Here is a 21617-nt window from a genome sequence, read left to right on the forward strand (position 1 = left end):
TATTGTATTTATTACTGTGGTTGTTACTATGGTTATTAGGTGGTACAGTCAGATTGAGAGGTGCTGAAAGAGAGCAGATGCATATGTTAGTTAGTAGGCATCCGCACACACACACACACACACACACACACACACACACACACACACACACACACACACACACACACACACACACACACACACACACACACACACACACACACACACTTCAATGGGTTAAAAGCGCTGAGATTGCCTTGTTAGTGGACATCCTCAAGGTGCAACCTAAGTGACACTTGCAGAAGTTGAGAGGTATGAGAGGTTGCTGCTGGTAAGTTAAGAGCTGTTAGCCACACAAAAAGGACAGGAAGATTATCTGAAGGTTTAGCCATCAACCACAAATCAGGTGATTTAACGATCTAGGAACGACGTCAGCTCTATCAAGGTGCTTCTGCTACTGAATGAGAATTCACTGGAAACATCTCAAAATAATTTCTGTAGATCCACAATTTGGGACAACGGCCAAGTTCAAGGAAGACATTACTGACCAAGATGAAGGCCTTGATAGCACCTTCATCAAAAACACCTGTGTTATAACATTAGTGGATATCTGACTGTTTCTCTAGTGCTTGTGTGAGTTTATTCAAGCGGCTTTACAAAATGAAAAGAGGATAGAAAGAAGGAGAGAGACTCGAGGGAAAGGAGAGGCAGCAGTGTTACTCTTGGGAAGTTTGTTCTGTTGGTTAGCTGCTTCACCAGACTTCAGACAGGAGAACTAGGAGAGTCCTGCTGCACGGCAACTGTTACCACAGTAACCTAGCCTGCAGCTCAGCAGCATTCTGTTGTCTTGGCTTCCGGGGGACTCTTCCTTTGTACAGGATTGACAGAGGAGTGACAGAACCAGCATTTTATCGAAAAGCACTCCACACACATTCTGGGAAATACAATTGAATCATATTATTGCTGATGTGTGCCATCGCTCGGCTGTGTCAAATAATAAAACATTTTCAGTTCCACTTGATTAAGGATAAAACACACACTATGTACATAAAATAACCCCACATTTACAGTAATTATGCTGAGTATTCACAATCAAATTGTTGAGAAAAAACCAAAGAAAAGCTGAGAGGGAGAAACCTTGACAATCTCTCCCATAGACGTCAGTGTTACAATTTTATTCTGCTTTCACTGAGGGAGCATACTGTAGATACTGTAGATCTTCTGTTACCTGGTGATCCTGCGAGCCTCCATGAAGCTGGGAGAGTCTCGTCTCCTCTTCCTGATGGGAGAGTAGCTCCTGGAACGACGGTGAGCACGGTCAGCGTCAGAGTGGTGAGGACTATCTCTGTCCTTAGCGGAAAAACTGAAAAATACACAGATATTGTCATGTGTACTGGACAGGCAAAACAAACAACAAATGTATGAAAAAAGTCATGTTTGTGTCAAAATAAAATCACTGGGGAGCTAAACTAAACTAAACAAGTTTCTAGTAGACCTAAAACCAAGAGGTTAATCTGGCCTTTAAGGTAGGTTAACTATCATCCACAGACTAGTAAGTAACCCTTCCTCTTGGTGGTAGGTTAACTCTCATCCACAGACTAGTAAGTAACCCTTCCTCTTGGTGGTAGGTTAACTCTCATCCACAGACTAGTAAGTAACCCTTCCTCTTGGTGGTAGGTTAACTCTCATCCACAGACTAGTAAGTAACCCTTCCTCTTGGTGGTAGGTTAACTATCATCCACAGACTAGTAAGTCACCTTTCCTCTTGGTGGTAGGTTAACTCTCATCCACAGACTAGTAAGAAACCCTTCCTCTTGGTGGTAGGTTAACTCTCATCCACAGACTAGTAAGTAACCCTTCCTCTTGGTGGTAGGTTAACTCTCATCCACAGACTAGTAAGTAACCCTTCCTCTTGGTGGTAGGTTAACTCTCATCCACAGACTAGTAAGTAACCCTTCCTCTTGGTGGTAGGTTAACTCTCATCCACAGATTAGTAAGTAACCCTTCCTCTTGGTGGTAGGTTAACTCTCAGCCACAGACTAGTAAGTCACCTGGAATTGTTCTGTCTGGCATGGACGTGGAGGGACTTGACCTTGCTGGGGCCTCTCTCTCTGGAGACAGAGCATGATGAGGACCGTCCTGAGCTCCAGGAGCTGCTGCGCTGCCGGACACCGACACCGCCCCGCCCCCGAGACTCACTCTTCTTGGTGCCTGACCCAGACGCATGGTGGTGCCGCCCTGGGGATGCAGACAGCCTCTGGTGATGGGCCTGTCCCCGACCCCCACGGCGGTGACGCTTGGAAGAGTGGGATCTTTTAGTCCTGGATGGGTAACGAGTATCATTTGATTAGTGGTAACAGATAAAAGATGGCGGTCATGGTGGATAACTTTAGTAGGTTTTACTTGTTTTAATTTTTTATTTAACCTTTATTTTACTAGGAAAGTCATTAAGAACAAATTCTTATTGAACAATACAAGGGACCCATGAGTCACTGATGTGATCTTCCTGTCTGGGTTGACGCCCCCCCCCCCCCCTGGGCTGTGCCGTGGCGGAGATCTTTGTGGGCTATACTCGGCCTTGTCTCAGGATGGTAAGTTGGTGGTTGAAGATATCCCTCTAGTGATGTGGGGGCTGTGCTTTGGCAAAGTGGGTGGGGTTATGTCCTTCCTGTTTGGCCCTGTCCGGGGGTGTCATCGGATGGGGCCACAGTGTCTCCTGACCCCTCCTGTCTCAGCCTCCAGTATTTATGCTGCAGTAGTTTATGTGTCGGGGGGCTAGGGTCAGTTTGTTACATCTGGAGTACTTCTCCTGTCCTATCCGGTGTCCTGTGTGAATTTAAGTATGCTCTCTCTAATTCTCTCTTTCTTTCTCTCTCTCGGAGGACCTGAGCCCTAGGACCTTGCCTCGGGACTACCTGACATGATGACTCCTTGCTGTCCCCAGTCCACCTGGCCGTGCTGCTGCTCCAGTTTCAACTGTTCTGCCTTATTATTATTGGACCATGCTGGTAATTTTATGAACATTTGAACATCTTGGCCATGTTCTGTTGTAATCTCCACCCGGCACAGCCAGAAGAGGACTGGCCACCCCACATAGCCTGGTTCCTCTCTAGGTTTCTTCATAGGTTTTGGCCTTTCTAGGGAGTTTATCCAAGCCACCATGCTTCTACACCTGCATTGCTTGCTGTTTGGGGTTTTAGGCTGGGTTTCTGTACAGCACTTTGAGATATCAGCTGATGTACGAAGGGCTATATAAATAAATTTGATTTGATGTATATATATATATATATATATATATATATATATATATACAGTATTTGGGGAGTTTCTCCCATTCTTCTTTGCAGATCCTCTCAAGGACATTCAGATACTTGTCCAGAAGCCACTCCTGTGTTGTCTTGGCTGTCTGCTTACGGACGTTGTCCTGTTGGAAGGTGAGCCTTCGCTCCAGTCTGAGATCCTGAGCGCTCTGGAGCAGGTTTTCATCAAGGATCTCTCTGTACTTTGCTCTATTCATCTTTCCCTCAAGCCTGACAAGTCTCCCAGTCTCTGTTGCTGAAAAACATCCCCACAGCATGATGCTGCCACCACCATGCTTCACCGTAGGGATGGTGTCAGGTTTCCTCCAGACGCTTGGCATTCAGGCCAAAGAGTTCAGTCTTGGTTTCATCAGACGAGAGAATCTTGTTTCTCATGGTCTGAGAATCCTTTAGGTGCCTTTTGGCAAACCACAGGAGGGCTGTGAAGTGCCTTTTACTGAGGAGAGGCTTCCGTCTGGCCACTCTACCATTGACTTTTTATTTATTTATTATTATTTCACCTTTATTTAAGTCAATTAAGAACAAATTCTTATTTACAATGACGGCCTACACCGGCCAAACCTGGATGACGCTGGGCCAATTGTCCAATTGTCCCTATGGGACTCCCAATCATGGCCGGTTGTGATACAGCCTGGATTCAAACCAGGGTGTCTGTAGTGATGCCTCTAAGAAAAGTCCTCCCATATCCACAGAGGAACTCTGGAGCTCTTTCAGAGTGACCATCGGGTTCTTGGTCACCTTCCTGACCAAGGCCCTTCTCCCCTGATGGCTCACGTTGGCCGGGCAGCCAGCTCTAGGAAGAGTCTTGGTGGTTCCAAACTCCTTCCATTTAAGATTGGTGGAGGCCAGTGTGTTCTTGGGAACATTCAATGCTGCAGAAATGTTTTGGTACACTTCCCCAGATCTATGCCTCAACACAATCCTGTCTCGGATCTCTACGGACAATTCATTCGACCTCATGGCTTGGTTTTTGCTCTGACATGCACTGTCAACTGTGGGACCTTATATAGACAGGTGTGTTGCCTTTCCAAATCATGTCCAATCAATTGAATTTACCACAGGTGGACTCTAATCAAGTTGTAGAAACATCTCAAGGATGATCAATGGAAACAAGATGAGCTTAATTTCAGGTCTCAAAGCAAAAGGTCTGAATACTTATGTAAAGAAGGTATTTCTGTTTTTTAGTTGTAATAAATTTGCACAAAAAAAAATATATATATAATATATTATTTAATTTGTTATTATATTTGTGTTATTCTTGCTGCAGCACTCTCAGCACCCCAACTTCCCACATCTATGTTTGTTATGGTCTGTGGAGTGCATTTTCCTTGCATGGTTTAGGTCCATTTGAGGAATTTATGCCAAGGTGTATGAAAGCTGTTCTGGCAGCTTGTGGTTGCCAAGGTGTATGAAAGCTGTTCTGGCAGCTTGTGGTTGCCAAGGTGTGTGAAAGCTGTTCTGGCAGCTTGTGGTTGCCAAGGTGTATGAAAGCTGTTCTGGCAGCTTGTGGTTGCCAAGGTGTATGAAAGCTGTTCTGGCAGCTTGTGGTTGCCAAGGTGTATGAAAGCTGTTCTGGCAGCTTGTGGTTGCCAAGGTGTATGAAAGCTGTTCTGGCAGCTTGTGGTTGCCAAGGTGTGTGAAAGCTGTTCTGGCAGCTTGTGGTTGCCAAGGTGTATGAAAGCTGTTCTGGCAGCTTGTGGTTGCCAAGGTGTGTGAAAGCTGTTCTGGCAGCTTGTGGTTGCCAAGGTGTATGAAAGCTGTTCTGGCAGCTTGTGGTTGCCAAGGTGTGTGAAAGCTGTTCTGGCAGCTTGTGGTTGCCAAGGTGTATGAAAGCTGTTCTGGCAGCTTGTGGTTGCCAAGGTGTATGAAAGCTGTTCTGGCAGCTTGTGGTTGCCAAGGTGTATGAAAGCTGTTCTGGCAGCTTGTGGTTGCCAAGGTGTATGAAAGCTGTTCTGCCAGCTTGTGGTTGCCAAGGTGTGTGAAAGCTGTTCTGGCAGCTTGTGGTTGCCAAGGTGTATGAAAGCTGATCTGGCAGCTTGTGGTTGCCAAGGTGTCTGAAAACTGTTCTGGCAGCTTGTGGTTGCCAAGGTGTATGAAAGCTGTTCTGGCAGCTTGTGGTTGCCAAGGTGTATGAAAGCTGTTCTGGCAGCTTGTGGTTGCCAAGGTGTATGAAAGCTGTTCTGGCAGCTTGTGGTTGCCAAGGTGTGTGAAAGCTGTTCTGGCAGCTTGTGGTTGCCAAGGTGTATGAAAGCTGTTCTGGCAGCTTGTGGTTGCCAAGGTGTGTGAAAGCTGTTCTGGCAGCTTGTGGTTGCCAAGGTGTATGAAAGCTGTTCTGGCAGCTTGTGGTTGCCAAGGTGTATGAAAGCTGTTCTGGCAGCTTGTGGTTGCCAAGGTGTATGAAAGCTGTTCTGGCAGCTTGTGGTTGCCAAGGTGTATGAAAGCTGTTCTGGCAGCTTGTGGTTGCCAAGGTGTGTGAAAGCTGTTCTGGCAGCTTGTGGTTGCCAAGGTGTATGAAAGCTGTTCTGGCAGCTTGTGGTTGCCAAGGTGTGTGAAAGCTGTTCTGGCAGCTTGTGGTTGCCAAGGTGTATGAAAGCTGTTCTGGCAGCTTGTGGTTGCCAAGGTGTGTGAAAGCTGTTCTGGCAGCTTGTGGTTGCCAAGGTGTATGAAAGCTGTTCTGGCAGCTTGTGGTTGCCAAGGTGTATGAAAGCTGTTCTGGCAGCTTGTGGTTGCCAAGGTGTATGAAAGCTGTTCTGGCAGCTTGTGGTTGCCAAGGTGTATGAAAGCTGTTCTGCCAGCTTGTGGTTGCCAAGGTGTGTGAAAGCTGTTCTGGCAGCTTGTGGTTGCCAAGGTGTATGAAAGCTGATCTGGCAGCTTGTGGTTGCCAAGGTGTCTGAAAACTGTTCTGGCAGCTTGTGGTTGCCAAGGTGTATGAAAGCTGTTCTGGCAGCTTGTGGTTGCCAAGGTGTATGAAAGCTGTTCTGGCAGCTTGTGGTTGCCAAGGTGTATGAAAGCTGTTCTGGCAGCTTGTGGTTGCCAAGGTGTGTGAAAGCTGTTCTGGCAGCTTGTGGTTGCCAAGGTGTATGAAAGCTGTTCTGGCAGCTTGTGGTTGCCAAGGTGTGTGAAAGCTGTTCTGGCAGCTTGTGGTTGCCAAGGTGTATGAAAGCTGTTCTGGCAGCTTGTGGTTGCCAAGGTGTATGAAAGCTGTTCTGGCAGCTTGTGGTTGCCAAGGTGTATGAAAGCTGTTCTGGCAGCTTGTGGTTGCCAAGGTGTATGAAAGCTGTTCTGGCAGCTTGTGGTTGCCAAGGTGTGTGAAAGCTGTTCTGGCAGCTTGTGGTTGCCAAGGTGTATGAAAGCTGTTCTGGCAGCTTGTGGTTGCCAAGGTGTGTGAAAGCTGTTCTGGCAGCTTGTGGTTGCCAAGGTGTATGAAAGCTGTTCTGGCAGCTTGTGGTTGCAAAGGTGTATGAAAGCTGTTCTGGCAGCTTGTGGTTGCCAAGGTGTATGAAAGCTGTTCTGGCAGCTTGTGGTTGCCAAGGTGTGTGAAAGCTGTTCTGGCAGCTTGTCGTTGCCAAGGTGTATGAAAGCTGTTCTGGCAGCTTGTGGTTGCCAAGGTGTATGAAAGCTGTTCTGGCAGCTTGTGGTTGCCAAGGTGTATGAAAGCTGTTCTGGCAGCTTGTGGTTGCCAAGGTGTATGAAAGCTGTTCTGGCAGCTTGTGGTTGCCAAGGTGTATGAAAGCTGTTCTGGCAGCTTGTGGTTGCCAAGGTGTATGAAAGCTGTTCTGGCAGCTTGTGGTTGCCAAGGTGTATGAAAGCTGTTCTGGCAGCTTGTGGTTGCCAAGGTGTATGAAAGCTGTTCTGGCAGCTTGTGGTTGCCAAGGTGTGTGAAAGCTGTTCTGGCAGCTTGTGGTTGCCAAGGTGTATGAAAGCTGTTCTGGCAGCTTGTGGTTGCCAAGGTGTATGAAAGCTGTTCTGGCAGCTTGTGGTTGCCAAGGTGTATGAAAGCTGTTCTGGCAGCTTGTGGTTGCCAAGGTGTATGAAAGCTGTTCTGGCAGCTTGTGGTTGCCAAGGTGTATGAAAGCTGTTCTGGCAGCTTGTGGTTGCCAAGGTGTGTGAAAGCTGTTCTGGCAGCTTGTGGTTGCCAAGGTGTATGAAAGCTGTTCTGGCAGCTTGTGGTTGCCAAGGTGTGTGAAAGCTGTTCTGGCAGCTTGTGGTTGCCAAGGTGTATGAAAGCTGTTCTGGCAGCTTGTGGTTGCCAAGGTGTATGAAAGCTGTTCTGGCAGCTTGTGGTTGCCAAGGTGTATGAAAGCTGTTCTGGCAGCTTGTGGTTGCCAAGGTGTGTGAAAGCTGTTCTGGCAGCTTGTGGTTGCCAAGGTGTGTGAAAGCTGTTCTGGCAGCTTGTGGTTGCCAAGGTGTATGAAAGCTGTTCTGGCAGCTTGTGGTTGCCAAGGTGTATGAAAGCTGTTCTGGCAGCTTGTGGTTGCCAAGGTGTGTGAAAGCTGTTCTGGCAGCTTGTGGTTGCCAAGGTGTATGAAAGCTGTTCTGGCAGCTTGTGGTTGCCAAGGTGTATGAAAGCTGTTCTGGCAGCTTGTGGTTGCCAAGGTGTATGAAAGCTGTTCTGGCAGCTTGTGGTTGCCAAACATCCTTTTAAGACATTTATGTTGGTGTTTCATTTATTTTGGCAGTTACCTGTAGGCGCTTGTGATACAATGTTATCCACAGTCATTTATTTGAAACTCTGTTTTTTTTTTTAAATATGCTCTCTTGTGTATTTAGAACATTGTGGTTGGATAAAAAAAAAACTATCATAATAATGGAATTATTTTAGATTTTTTTTTGCCTCTTGGGCTTGGGAGCAGCCCCTGACTCAAACAATTGACCAGTCACATTTATTTATCATTCAATTTTTTTGGTGGGGATTTTTTATGAATCGGTTACCCAATCAGTGCACTACCGGTCATGTAATATATATATATTTTTTAAGTAACTTTTTTTTACTGCTTCTTGGGCTTCCATGGGCCGGTGCTCAGGGGTTTAAACTCCAGTAATTCCCTGCATTAATCCGGCCCTGTCAATGGTAAAGGTTATGTCACTATGACCGGTCCAATCTCTCTGCTTACTTCTTCTGGTGAGAGCTCTTTTCTCTGTGAGGATGCAGGTTATGTTGAGAGTGGGCGGAGTCACTGCTGTGAGTCGGTGAATGGGAGCGCTTCCCCTGGACTCTGTGACCTCTGTGACCTCCCCATCTCCCTGACGACCCCAGGTCCGTCGTCTGCCTGTCCTCCCCATGTAAGGCCTCTCCAGCCTGGGCAGCAGTACTTCCTGGGGCCCTGTAGAGGGCAGTGTGGGCCTTGTTCTCTCCTCCTCTCAGTTGTGGCAGTATCGTGGTCGACTGGGCTCCCGGAGAAACAGCAGTCAGCATTCTCAGCTTCTGTAGAGAGATGATAACCAACAAACGGAAAAAAAAGAACCAAAGACAAAACAGAAGAAAGGGGAAGAAATGGCCTTAGAGTTTGTCACAGTGGAGGGTTTTAGTGCTACGGTGTACTTGCCAAAAGAGGGTCAACATCTAAAAGAAAAGATCTAGGTTTTTTTCTTGATATGGCTTATAGACAGCCCTCTATGGTACAACGCATGCAATACTTTGGCATGCAAAACCATAATGAGACGAAGAAATCATAATCCCAATAAGAAACGAACAAAAAAAACTAGAAGAAGGAGAGGAAGAATGGTAAACAATATCAAATGAACAAATAAAGTTAAAGAGCAGAGAGGAGAACAGAGAAGAAGAGAGAGAGGAGAGTAGAGAGTTACAGTAGAGAGAGTTACAGTAGAGAGTAACGAGAGCTAAAGTAGAGAGAGTAGAGAGTTACAATAGAGAGAGTAGAGAGAGTAACAGTAGAGAGAGTAGAGAATTACAGTAGATAGAGTAGAGAGAGTTACAGTAGAGAGTAAAGAGAGCTAAAGTAGAGAGAGTAGAGAGTTACAATAGAGAGAGTAGAGAGAGTAACAGTAGAGAGAGTAGAGAATTACAGTAGATAGAGTAGAGAGAGTTACAGTAGAGAGTAAAGAGAGCTAAAGTAGAGAGAGTAGAGAGTTACAATAGAGAGAGTAGAGAGAGTAACAGTAGAGAGAGTAGAGAATTACAGTAGATAGAGTAGAGAGAGTTACAGTAGAGAGAGTAGAGAGAGATACAGTAGATAGAGAGAGTTACAGTAGAGATAGTAGAGAGAGTAACAGTAGAGAGAGTAGAGAGTTACAGTAGATAGAGTAGAGAGAGTTACAGTAGAGAGAGTAGAGAGAGTTACAGTAGAGAGAGTAAAGAATTACAGTAGATAGAGTAGAGAGAGTTACAGTAGATAGAGTAGAGAGAGTTACAGTAGAGATAGTAGAGAGAGTAACAGTAGAGAGAATAGAGAGAGTTACAGTAGAGAGTTACAATAGAGAGAGTAGAGTTACAGTACAGAGAGTCGAGTTACAGTAGAGAGAGTTACAGTAGAGAGAGTTACAGTAGAGAGAGTAGAGTTACAGTAGAGAGAGTTACAGTAGAGAGAGTTAAAGTAGAGAGAGTATAGAGTTACAGTAGAGAGTTACAGTAGAGAGTTACAGTAGAGAGTTATAGTAGAGAGAGTAGAGAGTTACAGTAGAGAGAGTAGAGGGTTACAGTAGAGAGAGTTACAGTAGAGAGTAGAGTTACAGTAGAGCGAGTAGAGTTACAGTAGAGAGAGTTACAGTAGAGAGAGTTACAGTAGAGAGTTACAGTAGAGAGAGTTACAGTAGAGAGAGTTACAGTAGAGAGAGTATAGAGTTACAGTAGAGAGAGTTACAGTAGAGAGTTACAGTAGAGAGAGTTACAGGTAGAGAGTAGGGAGTTACAGTAGAGAGAGTAGAGTTACAGTAGAGAGAGTAGAGATTTACAGTAGAGAGAGTTACAGTATAGAGTTACAATAGAGAGAGTTACAGTAGAGAGTAGAGAGTTACAGTAGAGAGAGTAGAGTTACAGTAGAGAGAGTTACAGTAGAGAGAGTAGAAAGTTACAGTAGAGAGTTACAGTAGAGAGTTACAGTAGAGAGTTACAGTAGAGAGAGTAGAGTTACAGTAGAGAGAGTAGAGTTACAGCAGAGAGAGTAGATAGTTACAGTAGAGAGAGTAGAGTTACAGTAGAGAGAGTAGAGTTACAGTAGAGAGAGTAGATAGTTACAGTAGAGAGAGTAGAGTTACAGTAGAGAGAGAAGAGTTACAGTAGAGAGAGTAGAGGGTTACAGTAGAGAGAGTTACAGTAGAGAGTAGAGAGTTACAGTAGAGCGAGTAGAGTTACAGTGGAGAGAGTTACAGTAGAGAGAGCTACAGTAGAGAGAGTTACAGTAGAGAGTTACAGTAGAGAGAGTTACAGTAGAGAGAGTTACAGTAGAGAGAGTAGAGAGTTACAGTAGAAAGAGATATAGTAGAGAGAGTTACAGTAGAGAGTTACAGTAGAGAGAGTTACAGTAGAGAGTAGAGAGTTACAGTAGAGAGAGTTACAGTAGAGAGAGTTACAGTAGAGAGAGTTACAGTAGAGAGAGTTAATGTAGAGAGAGTTACAGTAGAGAGTAGAGAGTTACAGTAGAGAGAGTTACAGTAGAGAGTAGAGTTACAGTAGAGAGAGTTACAGTAGAGAGTAGAGAGTTACAGTAGAGAGTTAGAGTAGAGAGAGTCACAGTATAGAGAGTTACAGTAGAGAGAGTTAATGTAGAGAGAATTACAGTAGAGAGTAGAGAGTTACAGTAGAGAGAGTAGAGAGTTACTGTAGAGAGTAGAGAGAGTTACAGTAGAGAGTAGAGAGTTACAGTAGAGAGAGTTACAGTAGAGAGTAGAGAGTTACAGTAGAGAGAGTTACAGTAGAGAGTAGAGTTACAGTAGAGAGAGTTACAGTAGAGAGAGTTACAGTAGAGAGAGTTAATGTAGAGAGAGTTACAGTAGAGAGTAGAGAGTTACAGTAGAGAGAGTTACAGTAGAGAGAGTAGAGAGTTACTGTAGAGAGTAGAGAGAGTTACAGTAGAGAGAGCTAAAGTAGAGAGAGTTACAGTAGAGAGAGTTACAGTGGAGAGAGCTACAGTAGAGAGAGTAGAGAGTTACAGTAGAGATAGTTATAGTAGAGAGTAGAGAGTTACAGTGGAGAGAGTTACAGTACAGAGAGTTACAGTAGAGAGTTACAGTAGAGAGAGTTACAGTAGAGAGTAGAGAGTTACAGTAGAGCGTTACAGTAGAGAGAGTTACAGTAGAGAAAGTTACAGTAGAGAGAGTTACAGTAGAGCGTTACAGTAGAGAGAGCTACAATAGAGAGTTACAGTGGAGAGAGTTACAGTAGAGAGAGTTACAGTTGAGAACTACAGTAGAGAGCTACAGTAGAGAGTTACAGTAGAGAGCTACAGTAGAGAGTAGAGAGTTACAGTAGAGTTACAGTAGAGAGTTACAGTTGAGAAAGATACAGTAGAGAGTTACAGTAAAGAGCAGAGAGCTACAGTAGATAGTTACAGTAGAGAGAGTTACAGTAGAGAGTTACAGTAGAGAAAAGAGAGTTACAGTAGAGAGTTACAGTAGAGAAAAGAGAGTTACAGTAGAGAGTTACAGTAGAGAGTTACAGTAGAGAAAAGAGAGTTACAGTAGAGAGTTACAGTAGAGAGTAGAGTTACAGTAGAGGGAGTTACAGTAGAGAGTTACAGTAGAGAGAGTTACAGTAGAGAGTAGGAAGTTACAGTAGAGAGAGTTACAGTAGAGAGAGTTACAGTAGAGAGTAGAGTTACAGTAGAGAGTAGAGTTACAGTAGAGAGAGTTATAGTAGAGAGTAGAGAGTTACAGTAGAGAAAGTTACAGTAGAGAGAGTTACAGTAGAGAGTAGAGTTACAGTAGAGAGTAGAGTTACAGTAGAGAGAGTTATAGTAGAGAGTAGAGAGTTACAGTAGAGAAAGTTACAGTAGAGAGAGTTACAGTAGAGAGAGTTATAGTAGAGATAGTTACAGTAGAGAGAGTTACAGTAGAGAGTAGAGAGTTATAGTAGAGAGAGTTACAGTAGAGAGAGTTACAGTAGAGAGAGTTACAGTAGAGATAGTTACAGTAGAGAGAGTTACAGTAGAGAGTAGAGAGTTATAGTATAGAGAGTTACAGTAGAGAGAGTTACAGTAGAGAGAGTTACAGTAGAGAGAGTTATAGTAGAGAGAGTAGAGAGCTACAGATTTGTAGAATAGAAAAATATGACTTCTTGCAGTTTTAGTAACAGTTAAAAAACTAATATGAAACAAAACAAATAAAAAAGAGTAGACAACTTGACGGAACATCACAGAAATGGAAGGAACAAAATAAATTATTCACAATTATAGTCAAGTCAAATCAGAAAAACCAATCGTCTTCTACTCAATAGATTTCTTTCTGTGGAGTTTTTTTCCCTGGAGTAGACAATTGCTGAGATGTGAACAGCGACCCATTTTATTTTCTCTGTTTTTTTTAAATCGTTACTGTTGTTTAACCTTTTGGTTAACATCCTCTTGGTTAACATCCACTTACCAATAAAGTGGCATTCCCTCCTTTAGTAGGTAAGGTATGAAGAAAAGGGAAAAGTGGGCAACATAAGTGCATCATTAGATTTCACAAAATGCAAGAGAAAAAGACACAAACCCTTCCCTGGCAGAGTGAGGCATGAGACAAACCCTTCCCTGGCAGAGTGAGGCATGAGACAAACCCTTCCCTGGCAGAGTGAGGCATGAGACAAACCCTTCCCTGGCAGAGTGAGGCATGAGACAAACCCTTCCCTGGCAGAGTGAGGCATGAGACAAACCCTTCCCTGCCAGAGTGAGGCATGAGACAAAACCTTCCCTAGCAGAGTGAGGCATGAGACAAACCCTTCCCTGCCAGAGTGAGGCATGAGACAAAACCTTCCCTAGCAGAGTGAGGCATGAGACAAACCCTTCCCTGGCAGAGTGAGGCATGAGACAAAACCTTCCCTGGCAGAGTGAAGCATGAGACAAACCCTTCCCTGGCAGAGTGAGGCATGAGACAAACCCTTCCCTGGCAGAGTGAGGCATGAGACAAACCCTTCCCTGGCAGAGTGAGGCATGAGACAAAACCTTCCCTGGCAGAGTGAGGCATGAGACAATGAAATCAACTGACATTCAATCAAATACAAAAGAGAAAGGAATCAACCACAATGTTCAGGGAACCTCTCACACCGAGAGCAGGTACTGTACATCTCTCAGATCATCCACTCTCCTTCCCATTCCAACAGAGGGAAGGGTAGACATTCTGTGTGAATGACCATTGCAATAAGTTCAGGGGTTCCAGAGTGTTAAGTTCAGGGGTTCCAGAGTGTTAAGTTCAGGGGTTCCAGAGTGTTAAGTTCAGGCGTTCCAGAGTGTTAAGTTCAGGGGTTCCAGAGCGTTAAGTTCAGGGGTTCCAGAGCATTAAGTTCAGGGGTTCCAGAGCGTAAAGTTCAGGAGTTCCAGAGTGGTAAGCTCAGGGGTTCCAGAGTGTTAAGTTCAGGGGTTCCAGAGCGTTAAGTACAGGGGTTCCAGAGTGTTAAGTTCAGGGGTTCCAGAGTGTTAAGTTCAGGGGTTCCAGAGCGTTAAGTTCAGGGGTTCCAGAGCGTTAAGTTCACGGGTTCCAGAGTGTTAAGTTCAGGGGTTCCAGAGTGTTAAGTTCAGGGGTTCCAGAGCGTTAAGTTCAGGGGTTCCAGAGTGTTAAGTTCAGGGGTTCCAGAGTGTTAAGTTCAGGGGTTCCAGAGCATTAAGTTCAGGGTTTCCAGAGCGTTAAGTTCAGGTGTTCCAGAGTGTTAAGTTCAGGGGTTCCAGAGTGTTAAGTTCAGGGGTTCCAGAGTATTAAGTTCAGGGGTTCCAGAGTGTTAAGTTCAGGGGTTCCAGAGTATTAAGTTCAGGGGTTCCACCCCCAGATACTATGTTAGGTTACAGTTTGTTCAAACCAAGACATTTCTTGAAAGCGTGGGGGGTTGCATTTCCCCTGTAACTTTTTGTGCATATGACATCTTAAGTGGCTCTGTTGAGATGCACAGCTTGCTGCCCGAATCTCTTTTAGGTCTCTGTTTAATGCTATCTATTAATAGGATAGGTGACACAAATCTGTACCAGTGAATTTATACTCAGAGTTGAAGCGTCACCTGCAGCAAAAGCAACAGTCCTCTGAGAAAACAGGACCTCTGCAAATAGTGCAAATAAATACATTGATATTTATTGAGGTTATTCTTAAAACCACAGCTCCATTTCAAACAGAAATGTGTTTGGTAGACCAACTTTATTACGAGGCCTTTGAGCAAGGGGGCGATGTTGCAAGATACGGTAGGCAGAGGACATTGAGCAAGGATGCAAGCATTTTCTATCATAAGCCGTATAAACAGGGCAAGGGGCTTCACCCGGTTTTGTGTGTCTGTGTGTAGATGCTTGTGTGGCGCAATGTCATGGCTGAGTGTGTCTGGGTGTGTGTCTCCGGGAGATATACAGTTGAAGTCGGAAGTTTATACATACACTTAGGTTGGAGTCAAAACTCGTTTTTCAACCACTCCAAAAAAAATTTGTTCACAAACTATAGTTTTGGCAAGTCGGTTAGGACATCTACTTTGTGCAGGATAATTTCACTTATAATTCATTGTATCACAATTCCAGTGGGTCAGAAGTTTACATACACTAAGTTGACTGTGCCTTTAAACAGCTTGGAAAGTCCCAGAAAATGATGTCATGGCTTCAGAAGCTTCTGATAGGCTAATTGACATAATTTGAGTCAATTGGAGGTGTACCTGTGGATGTATTTCAAGGCCTACCTTCAAACGCAGTGCATCTTTGCTTGACATCATGGGAAAACCCCAAAAAAATCAGCCAAGACCTCAGAAAAAAATGTGTAGACCTCCACAAGTCTGGTTCATCCTTGGGAGCAATTTCCAAACGCCTGAAGGTACCACATTTATCTGTACAAACAATAGTACGCAAGTATAAACACCATGGGACCACGCAGCCGCTATACCGCTCAGGAAGGAGACGCGTTCTGTCTCCTAAGTGCAGATAAATCCCAGAACAACAGCAAAGGACCTTGTGAAGATGCTGGAGTAAACGGGTACAAAAGTATCTATATCCACAGTAAAACGAGTCCAATATAAACATAACCTGAAAGGCCGCTCAGCAAGGAAGAAGCCACTGCTCCAAAACCGCCATAAAAAAGCCAGACTACAGTTTGCAACTGCACATGGGGACAAAGATCATACTTTTTGGAGAAATGTCTTCTGGTCTAATGAAACAAAAATAGAACTGTTTGGCCATAATGACCATCGCTATGTTTGGAGGAAAAAGGGGGAGGCTTGCAAGCCGAAGAACACCATCCCAACCGTGAAGCACGGGCGGCAGCATCATGTTGTGGGTGTGCTTTGCTGCAGGAGGGACTGGTGCACTTCACAAAATAGATTACATCATGAGGAACGGAAAATTTGGTGGATAAATTGAAGCAACATCTCAAGACATCAGTCAGGAAGTTAAAGCTTGGTTGCAAATGGGTCTTCCAAATGGACTATGACCCCAAGCATACTTCCAAAGTTGTGGCAAAATGGCTTAAGGACAACAAAGTCAAGGTATTGGAGTGACCACCACAAAGACCTGACCTCAATCCTATAGAAAATGTGTAGGCAGAACTGAAAAAGCGTGTGCGAGCAAGGAGGCCTACAAATCTGACTCAGTTACACCAGCTCTGTCAGGAGGAATGGGCCAAAATTCACCCAACTTATTATGGGAGGCTTGTGGAAGGCGTTTGACCCAAGTTAACTTCACTTTAAGCACCAGCTGTCAGAGCAGCTTACAGATCACTGCACCTGTACTTAGCCTATCTGTAAACAGCCCATCTATCTACCAACCTCATCCCCATACTGGTATTTATTTATTTATTTTGCTCCTTTGCACCCCAGTATCTCTACCTGCACATTCATCTTCTGCCGATCTACCATTCCAGTGTTTAATTGCTATATGGTAATTACTTCACCACCATGGCCTATTTATTTCCTTAACTTACCTCATTTTTACTCACTGTATATAAACTTTGTTTTCTTTTGTTCTACTGTATTATTGACTATGTTTTGTTTATTCCATGTGTAACTCTGTGTTGTTGTATGTGTCGAATTGCTACGCTTTATCTTGGCCAGGTCGCAGTTGTAAATGAGAACTTGTTCTCAACTAGCCTACCTGGTTAAATAAAGGTGAAATAAATAAAACTAGGGGCAACATTCTGAATTTTGGATGAAAAGCCCAAAGTTAACTGCCTGCTACTCAGGCCCAGAAGCTAGGATATGCATATAATTGGTAGATTTGGATAGAAAAAGCTCTAAAGTTTCCAAAACTGTTAAAATGTCTGTGAGTATAACAGAACTGATATGTCAGGTGAAAACCTGAGGAAAATCCATCCAGGAAGTGCTTTTATTTTGAAATGCCTGTTTTTCCATTGAAAGCCTATCCACCATACAGACTTAAGACCCAGTTCACAATATCCATGGCTTCCTCTACATGTGGTCAGTCTTTAGGCATTGTTTCAGGCTTTTACTCTGAAAAATGAGAGAGAAACACCACTTTCAATGAGAGGAAATTTCCAGACATGAGTCCAGCGCGTGACCGGGAGTGCGCCTTTCTTGTTTCTCCTTTTCTATTGAAGACGCTTTTGTCCGGTTGAAATATTATTGATTATTTATGACAAAAACAACCTGAGGATTGATTTTAAAGATCGTTTGACATGTTTCTATGAACTTTTATGGTACTTGTAAAAAAATTTGTCTGTCTGTTGTGACCGCGCTTTGTATTACTGAACAAAACGCACCAACACAACGGAGGTTTTTTGAATATAAAGAGGGACTTTATCGAACAAAACAAACATTTATTGTGTAACATGGAGTCTTCGGAGTGCAACCATATGTAGATCATCAAAGGTAAGTGATTAATTCTATCGCTATTTCTGACTTTTGTTACTCGTCTACTTGGCTGGTTACTGTTTGTAATGATTTGTCTGCTGGGCGCTGTTCTCAGATAATCGCATGGTTTGCTTTCGCCGTAAAATATTTTTGAAATCTGACACCGTGGTTGGATTAACAAGAAGTTCATCTTTAAACCGATGTATAACAACAGTACGTTTCATGAATTTTTATTTATTATTTATTTCTGTCTTTGAATTTGGTGCTCTGCAATTTCACTGGATGTTGGCCAGGTGGGACGGTAAGTGTCCCACACCCCCTTGAGAGGTTAAACAATTTAAAGGCAATGCTACCAAATACTAATTGAGTGCATGTAAACTTCTGACCCACTGGGAATGTGATGAAATAAATAAAAGCTGAAATAAACCATTCTCTCTAGAATTATTCTGGCATTTCACATTCTTAAAATAGAGTGGTGATCCTAACTGACCTAAAACAGGGATTTTTTACTAGGATTACTTGTCAGGAATTGTGGAAAAACTGAGTTTAAATGTATTTGGCTAAGGTGTATGTAAACTTCCAACTTCAACTGTAGATCATTATCAGCAGGTCAAAGGTCAAAAGCAGGTATATAAAACATAGGGAGTTCTCTTGCATGCAATAATCTACTCTCCTGTAAACGCTGACCGCTGAACAGGGACTCTTCATAGAAAAACAACAGAAATAAGAACCCCTTCTCCACAGAACAAACTAAAGACTAAAGCTGTAGATAGAAGAAAACACACTGACGCAGGTGATGACAGCTGTTTAGAAACAGCCATCAAGGAAATAAATATGATCAAAATTATAAGACGAATGTAACTATTTCACCAAGAGAACGGAGAGATGCTGGACAAACAGGAATCAATGCATTCTACCAAAACAGAACGAAACTGACCTGCTTCAAATTGGGCAGGATATTGGACTGAATTCATATTCAAGTTTAAAAAACATTAAACTCTAACTAATCAAAATCTTAAAAGCAAAATATAACTGATAAAAGGAAAGATAAAATAATTTGCTAAAGTTCCCTGGTGGTTAAATGATACAGAGAGAGAGAGACAGAGAGAGAGGGGGGAGAGATAGGGAGAGGGGGAGAGGAGAGGGAGAGGGGGAGAGAGAGAGAGAGGGAGAGAGAGAGAGAGAGAGAGAGAGAAGAGAGAGAGAAGAGAGAGAGAGAGGAGAGAGAGAGAAAGGAGTGGAGAGAGAGAGAGAGAGAGAAAGGAGTGGAGAGAGAGAAGAGAGAGAGGAGAGAGAGAGAGAGAGGGAGAAGAGAGAGAAGAGAGAGAGAGAGGAGAGAGAGAGAGGGGGGGGGTCAGAAAGAGAAACATTGACGTCAAGCTAGAGGGTGCTTCTGACATTGTCATATCTGCATAAAGAAAGACCACGTGCCAAAGCAGAGCGTTACCTACCTTCCATTTCAATCAGTGACACGTTTGCAATATCAACAAAAACAGGACAAGAAGAAACAGAAAACAGGAGAAAGGTATGTTCTCCGCAGCGAAATGGGAAAAAGACAATGAACTTCTTTTAGTATCAACGCTATGAACTTCTTCCAGAGACTAAGAAGGAGAAGATAAACAAACTAACCAACAAAAATACAAAAGAAAATGGACAAACAAACCAAAACTTATAATATATATATTTTTTTTAAATAATCTAGAAACTACAATGATTTGCTGTCTTTTTTGGCTTGTTCAAATGCAGCCGTGTTAGTATGAAAAGGAAAGGGAGAGATGGGTAACGGCTGGGTAAGTAAACAGAGTTAATCATGAAACAAAATGAAATCAGTTATTTAGATAGAATTAATAGAGGGAAGTAAGGAAGGAGGGATGGAGAGATGGGCACGCAGAGCTGACCAGAGAAGGAGGGATGGAGAGATGGGCACGCAGAGCTGACCAGAGAAGGAGGGATAAGAAGAGCATGACAGGACAACAGAGGGCAAGAAAGATGTGTCACACACACACACACACACACACACACACACACAACACGGATGGACAGATAGAGGGGAGGAGAGTTGGAAGGAGGGAGGCTCAGGCAGGGCAGTCACCGCTAGGATGGACAACTAGTAGAGTACGGCACATTTAAAAAGGGACCCCAGTCACATTTTGGAAGAGATATTCTTCAACGAGAGAACATTGTGGTTTTATGAAACCAGCTCAGAAAGTGGCCTCTTTAACTTCAAACGATTTCCTTTTGGACAGAGAGCCTTGGGGAGAGTGGTACTGAACATTCATATGAATACATGGGGAAAAGAGATATAGCACTCATATTCAAAATGGCTTGGGTCCCTTTAAAATACCAATGTTATTTGTTGTGTGTTTAGTTTCCATATTGTATCACTTCTTTTTATTTTATTTTAGCAGATAAATATTTACCCCTGGACAAGAAAAGTACAGATAGAAACAGGAGGAAGTAGAGATTGAAGAGAGTGCTGCTGTACACCACACTACTACTACTACACTATCAGCTAACTTCTGTTGAATCTATGATCTCCCAGAAAGGTTTGGCATCCAAAATGAACAATTTTGAGCGAGCATCCTCCCAAATACACATGGAGTCTGAACGCTGATTCATTTTCAGCGAGGGAGAGATAATAATTCCTCCGTGTGCGGAGATTAACAAGAGAAGTCTCATGAACAGAAAACCTGTTTAAGGCTGACGCTAGAGGATAAATGATCAAAACCGTGGGCAGATTTGAGCCAACCAAGTGCTTGATTATTTCACCTAAACACAACCCGTTGGCTCAAATCTCCAAACACTGAGCCTCATATGCAACAATGGCTCGTGAGACTCCCCTTGCTAATCCCCAGTGACATGGAACACATAAAGATACGGAATATATTGCAACTTCAGGGACAGTCTGACAGAAGTGATACTGATAGAGACAACATACAGGTCACATGATCCAGTAAACAGGAAGCGAATAGAGAGTGAGAAAGAGAGAGAGAGAGAGGAGTGTCGAACACATGGTGTCTGGGAGCTCTATCAGACTCCTGGAGGAAGGGGGTAACCATCCCTGAGCAAAACATTGTGCTTTATAAAGACAACTGTAGTGACAAGAAGAACTAGTAGTACACATACCCTGTTAACCTACTTGGTCCAGTTCCAAAGCATGTGACTGCTTTTTATATAAACAAGACAGAAAAGGAACATTTATTTCACGGGGTAATTACCATTCAAATAGCTAAAAGCAGAAAATAAAACAGTCATGAATGAAAACAAGCAGTGTGAGAGAGAGAGAGAGAGAGAGAGGGAGAGAGAGGGAGAGAGAGAGAGAGAGGCAGAGAGAGAGACAGAGAGAGACAGAGAGAGAGAGAGGGAGAGAGAGAGAGAGAGAGAGAGGCAGAGAGAGAGACAGAGAGACAGAGAGAGAGAGACAGAGAGAGACAGAGAGAGAGAGAGAGAGAGACAGAGATAGAGAGAGAGAGAGAGACAGAGAGAGACAGAGAGAGAGAGAGAGAGAGAGAGACAGAGAGAGAGAGACAGAGAGAGAGAGAGACAGAGAGTGAGCAGGTGAGACCTTTCTCATAAACAAAAGCAAGCTTGAAGAAAGGAAATCGAAGGAGATAGTATCATCTGTAATACGTTATTCTAGGAGGAATATTTTTGGAGGCTTTTCTAATCTACACCCCATTTCGTTGCTTAGTAAGCAGTGAAAGTGAAACAGCAATGACTTTAGCCTTCGATCTAAATGACGTCTGTCGTTTTATTAGCAGAGCAAACTGACAGTTAGATTCAGTTGAAGATTTAAAAATCTAAAACGTAACCGGCAGATTTAAAACAAAACATTAAAATCAGTCAATCTGTGTGTTCTTCTATAGACAGATCACAATAAAGCGTTTTCAAAACACTTCCAAAAGGGGACAGTTAGGGAGGAATACGAACGTCAAAATCTATTCTGAGTAAACTAGAAAACTGGTCTGACTAGCTTCAATAAAAAAAAATAAAACAGCAATTCTAGACAAACATTTTTTTTTTCTACATCTATAATTGTTGCTACTGTACCAGTAAAAGGGGAAGGACTTCTCCATCTGTCACTCAATCTATTCTGACCAATCCTATCCATGTTCCGTCTAGCCTACTCCAATGACTGTCTAAGGTATACTGTGGCACTAGAGCTGAACCTGTAACCAAATTTAAACCAATCGCGTGTCGTAAAAAGCATTGGAAATTTTATAAATTAGGCTCAGCTAAAAATCCCCACACAATCTATTTAACTAGGCAAGTCAGTTAAGAACAAATTCTTATTTTCAATTACGGCCTAGGAACAGTGGGCCTGTTCAGGGGCAGAACGACAGATTTGTACCTTGTCAGCTCGGGGATTTGAACTTGAAACCTTCCGGTTACTAGTCCAACTCTCT

General features: G+C 43.4%; 1 protein-coding gene across 2 annotated transcripts in view; it reads right to left on the reverse strand.

The window, feature by feature from the left end:
- Nucleotides 1-21617, reverse strand: part of LOC110533304 (serine/arginine repetitive matrix protein 3) — a 186579-nt gene that overhangs the window by 5784 nt on the left and 159178 nt on the right. Inside the window, exons 1-4 of one of the 2 annotated variants that reach the window (XM_090188856.1) lie at nucleotides 12834-13073; nucleotides 8414-8724; nucleotides 2031-2300; nucleotides 1208-1342 (exon numbers count right to left, since the gene is read on the reverse strand). In XM_090188856.1, coding sequence (XP_090044982.1) covers nucleotides 1208-1342; nucleotides 2031-2300; nucleotides 8414-8724; nucleotides 12834-12908 — 791 coding nt within the window. In that variant the 5' untranslated portion in view covers nucleotides 12909-13073. Of the gene's footprint in view, nucleotides 1-1207; nucleotides 1343-2030; nucleotides 2301-8413; nucleotides 8725-12833; nucleotides 13074-21617 lie in introns of those variants that run through there. The other variant, XM_036989600.2, reaches the window with a different exon arrangement.

This window comes from Oncorhynchus mykiss, chromosome 10, assembly GCF_057628025.1.
Source record: "Oncorhynchus mykiss isolate SJ-2025 chromosome 10, ASM5762802v1, whole genome shotgun sequence".
NCBI classification, from domain to species: domain Eukaryota; kingdom Metazoa; phylum Chordata; class Actinopteri; order Salmoniformes; family Salmonidae; genus Oncorhynchus; species Oncorhynchus mykiss.